The following is a 10,319-nucleotide window of genomic DNA, read 5'->3' on the forward strand; positions in this document are numbered from 1 at the left end:
CTGTTTTTTTGTTTGTTTTTTTACCTGATCCTGGTAAGAAGTGGATCACTTCATATCACTCAGTTAAACCGGATAGGACTTCACTAAACCTCTAATCCTGCCTCTCAGGTCCACTCAGACCTGACATAAATCTCTTCTCTTCATCACATGGAGTACACACGGATGTCCACTGACAATTTACATTTCACATTTTAAGAAACTATAACAGGATCGACTGTTGAACCATCAGGTCTCCAGCTGCCGGTGTCCACAGAAACGATGTCTCTGAACCAGATGAATCTTATCAGTGCCTAATTGTTTCTAATGGGCACATTTTATTTTCCATATGTATATTTCATTTGAAATGACTCACGAAGCTAATTAAAGCTAATGTGTGAAAAGTTAAAGAGGAATTAAAGTAAAACAGCTGAAAAAGTTCTATTAAAGAGAATACATCCTCTTGAACTGCACAGTACAACACTGTAACCAAACATGTGAAAGAGCTAAACTTAATGAACAAAGAGAAAAACAGAAACATGGTAAACTATGAAAGATTTTGATAAAGTACGTAGTTATTGAAACTTCCAGCAGTCATATTGTTTGATCTGAATCAGAATCCAGTGTTTGATGGAAATCTCCTCCTGCTGCACTTCAACACATTAAAGAGAGAGAGATGAAAGAAAAGCTGATGATGAGAGCAGAGAGAGGAAGGTGTACTTACCGTGCAGGAGGATCACAAACACCACAAACATCTTCATGTTCCTGTCAAACTCAGAGACTCTTTAAAAGCCCTTCAGGACATCAGCTCACAGCAGCTTCACTTTCCTCTGCTGATCATCTACTGACACTCTCACACTGCTCACACTGTCACAGCTCAGAGTTCAGCTTCACACTTTGTTAAAGCACATCTGTGGAATGAAGTCCGGCCGGCCACAGATCAGACGTTTGTGAGAACGGAGGCAGTGATTTGCTGGTTTACCTGTGGGGGCGTGGCTAACAGAAAAGTGGATGAACAGGATGGAAAGTATGAGGAAACTGCACTCCTCCTCTTATCAGATAAGTTTGTTGATGTTCTTTTACTAAAATGAAAGAGACTTAGTTTCATCACACTTTACTTTTAGCCTAATTAGCAGAAGTTAATATTCAGAAGATTGTATTTATAAATATCTGAAACACTGCGTGTGTGAAAAGAGAGGGAGAAAACTGAGAGCTCAGATATTTGCTGATCTTTAAACTTTAAAATTGACACATTCCCACAGACCAATCAGATACAGGATATGAGGAATTATTCACCAGGTGGCCTTTATGACAGGATTCAGCAGCTCTGAGCCTGATACTGAGGTGGACAACTCCAACATACCTGATAACCTGTGGAGTGGGAAAAGGAGTACCACGGTACATTTCACCCTTGATTAAAGGCAAATATAACTCTGGATTATTAAGCAGAAGCAGTTAGTTTCTCTTTATTATAAGTAAAAAGAGTAACTGCTGAATATAATGAGAGTTATTTATTTTTATAGGCAGCACATACCGTTTTAATCTGATCCAATTTCTCCTGTTAAATCGGTGTAGAGGAGGAAGATGTTTTTGTCTGTGTGCAAACAACTTCATATGTGTGAGACAGTTTGTTTCTGCAGGCAAAGAGGTGTTTAATGCCCTCAGGACAGAATCAACACAATGACATAGATACCAAAGTTTCCATCTAACTTTTTTAAAATGCCCAAATTTTAATTCTCTGTGATGTTATGAGGTTTAAAAAAAGTCTTAAATCGAACTTTCCTGAAGCCCACATTCAGCCCCAAACACATCAGGAGCATCAGAAACACCACAGAAGAAGAACAACACTGATCAAATGAAACCTTACAAAGTTTTTATTTCACAGTTTATCATTATAAAAATACAAAATGTAAAAATATCAGTCTTGACCTCTGTGTGCAGATCCAACCAATAAGCAAAGAGAAACAGTGAACAGCTCATACTGAGTGGAGCTGGTCACAGGTCAGTTTGAGACAAACAACTTTAATACTTTAACACTATGATTGGGTTTATAACTGAAGTGAAGGCACGCTTGTGTTTTTCTTTCATGTAGTAAAATTAATATATTACATGATACAAGATATCTTTTCAAACACATTTTCAAAGTATTTTTTTTAAAATCTCAATAATAAATAAACTCAACTGCTGCCAAGAGCATGCAGAAGCACCAGGCGGCAACATAACCATAACTGTGAGGAAGTGTTGGCCAATCAAAAGCCCACAAACAATAACAGGATGCAGACTGACATCTAACAAATAGATAAAGACACACACACCTCTGAAGGTGCGAGACAAAATCTGTTTCTTTGTCCTCATGTAAATACAGAAAATCTTCTGAATCTGAGAATCTTCACTTAGCAGTTGTAAAAAAAATAAATAAATAAAAACCCTTGGTTGTCAGGGATCCATGTGGATCGCTAATCATGTGGATGAAAGTCCAAAAAATACCCATGCACATGTGGACATAGCCTGAAAACGCTCCTCTCCCTCAGAGGATCCACCTGTGCTCCCTCTCCTCTCTCCTCCACCTGTTACAGTGAGGGAACGTCCTCCATGATGGAGGAGCTGCTGGAAAGTGCTGAGAGTTTCCTCCAGAGTGAGACCTCTGTCACAGTTCAGAGGATCTACGGCAGCAGAGACCTTCATGGACACTAAAAGTCTCAAACACACAACAACAACATCACACTGACTCCACTCTGACATCACTGATCAATAATCAAAGAACACACAGATCAAACTGATTGATCAGCCATCAGAGGAGTCGGATCAATGGAGCTGCTTCTGTTCCTGATGTCCCCTGTTTGATCCTGGACCTGAACTCTCCCTGCAGAGGAGACACAAGACAGTCAGACAGGAACGAACTAACTAACTAACTAACTAACTAACAAACAAACAAACAAACAAACAAACAAACAAACAAACAAACAAACAAACAAACAAACAAACAAACAAACAAACCTTTGACTCTGAGCTGCACTTTTTTGTATCTGCTGGTTCTCCCGTAGACTTTACATCTGTATGTCCCACTGTCTCTCTCTGTGGGGTGTTTCAGGGTCAGACTGAGGTCTCCAGCTTTCAGCGGGTTGTTATTCATCTCTGTTCGGTCCCTGTAAACCTGGTCCTGTTCTCCAGCCTGGTCTGATAACACGTGGACCTTCCTGTCATGAATGTCCCACCACACCACTTTAGCATCTGCAGGCAGGTCTTTTGTAGTTTGAAAGGGCAGCTGGACAGACTCCGCCCCCTCCTCCACCTCCACCTGACAGACTGAGAGGACAACAAACAACATAAGCTGTGAGGGAAAATTTCTATTTGAGTTGACACTGTAATTCTTCCCTCTCATATGAGATTAATAAAGCTTGGACTTTACTGCCTGTCCATGTCTCAGTTTTTTGTTCTGTTGTTCACAGCTGATGATTACGTGGATTCACAGGTCCTCTACTGAACCTTGTGACACACCATAGGCAAGACAAGCAGTTTACCCTTACTATTTCTGTTATATCCATTCCCTCTTCACCAGAGTTCAGGCACTTTGACATTATTTGTTACACAATGCAGATGACAATCAGTTGTACATCTCTTTTTTTGAAGCCCCAAAATGTTTCTAAGTTAAAGATGTGGAACTGATGCTTACACCATTAAAAGCAGGATTGCTGAGAATCTTCTCCAACTGAATAAAGACAAAGCACAAACAGAGTTGAAACTAAGGTAATGGAAATGATATTGTAAGTCCCTTTTCCACATTTTCTAATTTTTCAATCAAGAACCTTTTGTTGACTTTTGATGCTTTTAGTTTGTGTAAATCTGGTTTGCTCTTGCTTTTTTCACTAAAGAAAGATTTCCAAGTAGACTTTCTTTGTGTTGTGCGTCCTTGTCTCGATTATTGTTGTACAACCTCGCTGGGATGACTGCAGATCAACTTCAGAGTTCACTTTAAGATTGTGCTCTGACAGATTCTCCTTCAGCTTCATGCTGATCGATTTCCAAACTGTTGCTGATCAGTAAGCTCTACCTTTCCTAGCTCACTGAGGAAATCTAGCAGTTAGAAGGACAAAGTATGGCGATAAATTAAGTGTTAAAAAGGTGAAACGTCCATATTATGTACATCACATGTGAAAAACAAAGTATTATCTAACCTCTAACTTTAAGCTCCACCTGTTTCTTCATCAGGGTGTTTCCCTGTCCGTTGTAGACGGTGCAGGTGTAGGTCTTTCCATCCCAGTCAGTGGGGTATGTCAGGGTCAGACTGAGGTCTCCAGTTGTCAGCGGGTTGTTAGTCATCTGTGTTCGATCTTTGTAAAACACAAACTGTTCTTCAAGGTTGCCAGGTCTGTCCTGCCATATGTGAACCTTCCTGTGTGAACTGTCCGTCCACTCCACTTTAGCGTCTTCAGGCAGATTAACTGTGGCTTTGCAGGGCAGCTGGACAGACTGTACACCTGAATCCACCACCTCCACCTGGGGGACTGAAACAACAACAGAGCACTGAGCACAATAAGCATTGCACTGAATAAGTTAAATATTTGCAATTAAAACATGTTTGACTGATTCCCCTGAAGTTGCCTTTGATGTCCAATCAGCAGCAGAGCTGGTTATTTTAGAATAAAAGCTTTATTTGCAGTTATTGAAAGACAATGATACTGCACTTATTATCACAGAGGTGTCCTATGAAACAAGATCGACATATCCATACTTTCTTTGTTTTAACTGGATCAACAAAATCTAAAGCCTGTTTTTCTTCACAGCAGTTGCAGGTAAACTGCAGCAACAATGCGACTCAGACAGTTTCTCTGTAACTGCAGGGCTTCCTGCGCTCTGTGTATGTGTGTGTGTGTGTGTGTGTGTGTGTGTGTGTGTGTGTGTGTGTGTGTGTGTGTGTGTATATATATATATATATATATATATAAACACCCAGCACGCCCCTGCGGGCGGTTTATCCTTCAAGCTCGGGTCCTCTACCAGAGGCCTGGGAGCTTGAGGGTCCTGCGCAGTATCTTAGCTGTTCCCAGGACTGCGCTCTTCTGGACAGAGATCTCCGATGTTGTTCCCGGGATCTGCTGGAGCCACTCGCCTAGCTTGGGAGTCACCGCACCTAGTGCTCCGATTACCACGGGGACCACCGTTACCTTCACCCTCCACATCCTCTCGAGCTCTTCTCTGAGCCCTTGGTATTTCTCCAGCTTCTCGTGTTCCTTCTTCCTGATATTGCTGTCATTCGGAACCGCTACATCGATCACTACGGCCGTCTTCTTCTGTTTGTCTACCACCACTATGTCCGGTTGGTTAGCCACCACCATTTTGTCCGTCTGTATCTGGAAGTCCCACAGGATCTTAGCTCGGTCATTCTCCACCACCCTTGGGGGCATCTCCCATTTTGACCTCGGGACTTCCAGGTTATACTCGGCACAGATGTTCCTGTACACTATGCCGGCCACTTGGTTATGGCGTTCCATGTATGCCTTGCCTGCTAGCATCTTGCACCCTGCTGTTATGTGCTGGATTGTCTCTGGGGCATCTTTACACAGCCTGCACCTGGGGTCTTGCCTGGTGTGATAGACCCCAGCCTCTATGGATCTTGTGCTCAGAGCTTGTTCCTGTGCTGCCATGATTAGTGCCTCTGTCCAGCTTTGTCCAGCCACTGGTAGGACCTTCTCTATTTGTTATCATCTGACTACATTTTTTGGCAGTTGGTCAAGTCTGTGCGTATTTGGTTGGCAGTTTGCAAGGCCTCAGACATCGACAGCTTGCTGGACTTCTTAGGCACCTTCTTGTAGCACCTTTCTGCAGCTCCGATACTTGGCTAACCTCCCTCCGTGCCACCTTGATCTTGTGGGTAATTCTTTCTCTAATGGTTAAAATTGTATTTGTGAAGAAATTGATGAAGTTATCACCATTAACACTAAATGAATGGTTGTCTCAAGAGTGCTCTGACTTTTTGTCAGATGTCAAAGGTTTACGGAGTTCCTTTTTATAGAGCCACAAACCAGTGTTTGATCCCCGGCAGGTGTGTCGCAGAGTGGGGAAAAGAGGTTTGAAAAATGAGCAGACACCTGCTAACGCTCGGCATTATGGGTAGTGTAGTAGAAGAAACTCACCTGACATGAAATACTGCCGCAAATGAAAAAAAAAGACCTCCAGAAACCCCAAGAACAACCAGGAGAACCAGGAGACCCACTAAAACTTTGGACCAGGATGGAAATGGTTCTGTGGAGAAGCATAAAAAAGATTTCTGACCTGTGACCTGTATCTAGAAAACTGACCTCTGACCTCAACTTACAGCACTGACCTTTGACCTGCAGCACTACTTTCTGTGTCAGGATGTCTTTGTCCCTGTAGATGGTGCAGATGTATCGTCCCGTGTCTTTCACTGTGGGGTGTTTCAGGGTCAGACTGAGGTCTCCAGTTCTCAGCAGGTCTTCATTCATCTTCGTTCGGTCCCTGTAAACTTCATCCTGAGTCATGAGCTCATCATTTCTGTTAGAATACTCATGGACTGTGATGAGTCCGAGGTCAGAGCGAGTCCACTCCACTGTGCTGTCCTCAGGCAGGTCAGATGTTGTGTTGCAGGGCAGGATGACAGACTGTGACCCTTCCCTCACCGTCACCTCCACCTGCTGGTCTGAGAGGACAAGAAACCACAACATAAAGCGTAGAAGCAGCAAAATTCCTCTGAGTGTTTTGTGCTGGGTGATGCATAGAATGTCATTTATTTACATATTTACAGAAATGTATGTGGTAAACACAGCCCTCTGCACACGAGCTGACATGAGTCTGTCACATTTTCCAGAGGCTGCAGCAGTTCTCTGCAGTCATCTCCTGCTTTGTTGTTCGTGTTTCCTCTGAGGTTACATCTGTGCTAAATAATGCTGCGGGTTTCATCTGTATTTTTACAAGACTTTGGGAATTAATTTGCATCAGTTTGACCTCTGACCTCTGACTGAGTATTGACCTGTAATTACAGCAGGTGTTGGGCTTGTTGCTGACCTTTGACCTGCAGCTGGATGTCTCTGAGTCTCCGTTCTTCTCCTCCAGCACTGATGGAGCAGGTGTAGTTGCCGCTGTCAGTCTTTGTGGGTTTCCTCAGAGTGAGGCTGAAGTCTTTAATGATGAAAGCGTAACGATTCATTGATGTGCGTCTGCTGTAACGCTGGTTTTGTCCTCTAACATCGTCTCCTCCTTTTTCTCCTTGTAGGTGAACAGATTTGGGATCGAGGTCACTGCAAGTCCACATCACTGTGGTGTCCTCAGGTGTAATACCTGAGAACAGACAGGGCAGCAGGACAGACCTTTCCCCCTCATTCACCTCCACCACCACAGCCAGAGCATGCTGGGAAACTGAGGACACACAAAGAAACTCAAGTCAAATACATGTTGTGGGTTTGACCCAGAGTTTAAGATAAATGAAAAGTGACATTATAGTCAGAAACCAGATGTTCCAAACTGGAAGCTGGTTCCACAGAAGAGGGGCCTGAAAACTGAAGGCTCTGCCTCCCATTCTACTTTTAAATACTCTAGGAACAACAAGTAGGCCTGCAGAGCGAGAGCGGAGCGCTCTAATAGGGTGATATGGTACTACAAGGTCATTAAGATAAGATGGGGCCTGATTATTTAAGACCTTGTATGTGAGGAGCAGGATTTTGAATTCAATTCTGGATTTAACAGGAAGCCAATGAAGGGAAGCCAAAACAGGAGAAATATGCTCTCTCTTTCTAGTCCCTGTCAGCACTCTTGCTGCAGCATTTTGGATCAGCTGAAGGCTTTTCAGGGAGTTTTTTGGACATCCTGATAATAATGAATTACAGTCGTCCAGCCTGGAAGTAATAAACGCATGAACTAGTTTTTCAGCGTCACTCTGAGACAGGATATTTCTAATTTTAGAGATGTTGCGCAAATGGAAGAAAGCAGTCTTACATATTTGTTTAATATGTGCGTTGAAGGACATGTGCTAGTCAAAAATGACTCCACGGTTCCTCACAGCGTCCTCACATGCATTTAGGTTTTTAATATATTGTGTAATTAGTATTTTTTCAGGTTTGTCCGCATTTGTAAAATAGTTTTAGATCGCAGGAAAACCACACAGCAGAGCAGGGAAGAAAAGAGGTGTTTGCTTTCTGATGACCGACAGCAACACACTGACCTCATGTCGGTTTCTCCAAACATTGTTAATAATCACATGCGACTTAACGCTTATCAGCCCTGCACTCATGTCTCATATCAGCGTCGCCCACGCACACTGAGCTACTGTAGCACATAGCTACTGTGGTTAGTTAGTGTCTCTTGCTAGAAACTTTCACCTGAAAGCCTGCAGTCTGTTGGTCCTCAGCCTCTCAGACATCGTTCACACACTCGCTGTTTTCCGGGAATGAGTGAATTTGTGGCGCTGTGCTGTGACTGAGTGCAGGTTAAACAGGTAAACGGAGCTCAGAGAGTTTCTTACCGCTCAGGAGGAGAAACAGCAACATCTTCATCCTCCTTTATAAACCACAGCAGCCACAAAGTCCGGTAAGCCTGGAAGAAGCAGAGCTCCCACACACGCCTCACTGCTGTTCCTGGAACTTTGTGTTTTGTATGTGAGGGAAACGCCCCGCCTTCCTCCAGCTGTAACTACTGACAGCTGCTGGTGTGTTCCAGGAAAAACACGACAAACAGGATTTGTTTTGCTTCTCAGCACGTACAACCATCCAAACGCCACAGCATAAGAACACTTTTACTTTTGTTTGTTGCAGCACAGTCACAGACTGAGCACTGCTGTGTGTGGTTTACACAGCGACTCACGCAGCTGATGCAGGCCTGATTCAGAACCGCTCCTTACAATCACTGCTGCCGTCTTTGATGGTTAAGTCCTGTTATGTCATAGGTTAAAACGAACTCTTCAATCATTTGAGTGCATTTTGTGTAATTTCCCTGTTGTTGTGCGTGTCTGTGGATTCAGAGCATGTCACAATCCACACGACAGGTTCACGCATGTTCCACGTTCACTGTGTCTTTGTGACATCTAGTGGACATTTGAAGATGCTACACAGAACAGTGCAGGGACAAAACCAGTCAGGTAACGTGCTCTAAAAATAAAATAATGCGAAACGAAATAGAAAGCATAAATTAACCGCAGAGGAAGTCCCGTTACTGTGCAGACAGATGTGGAAAGAAAGCAGTTTGTTACTGTATGACACAGTAACACTGGCTGTGATGGAGGCTTCTCCAGACACTTGTCACTTGCTGTAATGAGTTTCTGTTTTACTTATTGCACCCATACACATTTACATGAACTTAAACAGTAACTCTGAAACGCATCATATTCGTTTTTAATCTGAATCTGATTCATTCATTCCACTTTTTTATCTAATGAAGTCACTTTAAGCTCCTGTGCGTTTAACTGAAGTGTTTTGTCACTTATTTAAAGCTTGGCTGTCACTTTGTCCTGGTTGTTCAGGAAAAAGAACTGTGTGGGATCTCTCTAACCCGGGTACAAACTTTGAAGGCTTACCAGTGTTTTACCTGGGCTGCAGGGGGCGCTGAAATTCACACAAAATAATGAAATCTGTAACTCATTATATTACGTTTGATATTAATTAGCAATACATGCGTTCTTTTACTCATAACCATTTTACTTAGCTACCATCTCATGATTTGGGTTTACCCCACTGCATGAAATAAACACTGCGCCACCACAAAAGCCACTACAAGAGAGAAAAAGTTGCTGTTTGGCCAAAATAAGTAATAACAATAGTTTTTCTGCAGCAACACTTGTTTGTCTTTAGCTCACTGATGGCAGCAGATGGCAGCGAGCATTAAAAGCACGTACAGAGATTGAAGTTCTTAATCATCTACTGTAAACAACTTGTAAGATTTTAAATTCAAAGCCTTTTTAAAAATCATGTTGTTTTTATCACACAGTGAACAGTTTATTGTAGATTTCATTCTTTATGATTTTAATGAATAGTGACAGGAAACAAAAGTAAAATCAAAACAAAATGAATTCAGAGACAAGAAGATAATAACAGAGACGAGGACAAAGAGATGAACAACAAGGTGAGACGGGAACATCCAGGAAAACACCGACTGGGAAAACAAATCTAACGGTTAAACAAAAAACACTATAAAAAGTAAATAATAATAAAAAAGTTTATTCAGAAAACATTTTCAAAGCCATTGTTACCAAGTGCTTTCCAAAAACATGAACAGGAACAAACATGGAAGAAAATTATGAATCGGTTAAACTTGGCTGTCAAATTTGAATAACTTATAATTTAATTACAAATAAATCAATAAAATACAAACGAAAATTCAAACATGGCCCCAAACCC

General features: G+C 42.3%; 1 protein-coding gene across 1 annotated transcript; it reads right to left on the reverse strand.

The window, feature by feature from the left end:
• Window positions 1-1,886: 1,886 nt before the first annotated feature.
• On the reverse strand, window positions 1,887-8,692 carry LOC113019760 (uncharacterized). Its single transcript, XM_026163579.1, has 6 exons — window positions 8,453-8,692; window positions 7,000-7,350; window positions 6,302-6,634; window positions 6,131-6,219; window positions 2,974-3,307; window positions 1,887-2,839 (listed from the first exon to the last, which is right to left on the reverse strand). Exons 1-6 carry the CDS (start codon window positions 8,481-8,483, stop codon window positions 2,748-2,750), a joined length of 1,230 nt encoding a protein of 409 aa, XP_026019364.1. The 5' UTR covers window positions 8,484-8,692; the 3' UTR covers window positions 1,887-2,747.
• Window positions 8,693-10,319: the final 1,627 nt, after the last annotated feature.

This window comes from Astatotilapia calliptera, chromosome 3, assembly GCF_900246225.1.
Source record: "Astatotilapia calliptera chromosome 3, fAstCal1.2, whole genome shotgun sequence".
Lineage (NCBI taxonomy): Eukaryota > Metazoa > Chordata > Actinopteri > Cichliformes > Cichlidae > Astatotilapia > Astatotilapia calliptera.

What these genes read in the sequence shown, in the direction of transcription:
- LOC113019760 (XM_026163579.1), bottom strand. Translation starts at nt 8,483, where the DNA reads ATGAAGATGTTGCTGTTTCTCCTCCTGAGCG. An exon ending in CATCCAGCTGCAGGTCAAAG is followed by an intron (nt 6,635 to 6,999) that starts GTCAGCAACAAG and finishes TTGTCCTCTCAG; the next exon opens with ACCAGCAGGTGGAGGTGACG. An exon ending in AGTGCAGCTCAGAGTCAAAG is followed by an intron (nt 2,840 to 2,973) that starts GTTTGTTTGTTT and finishes TCTCCTCTGCAG; the next exon opens with GGAGAGTTCAGGTCCAGGAT.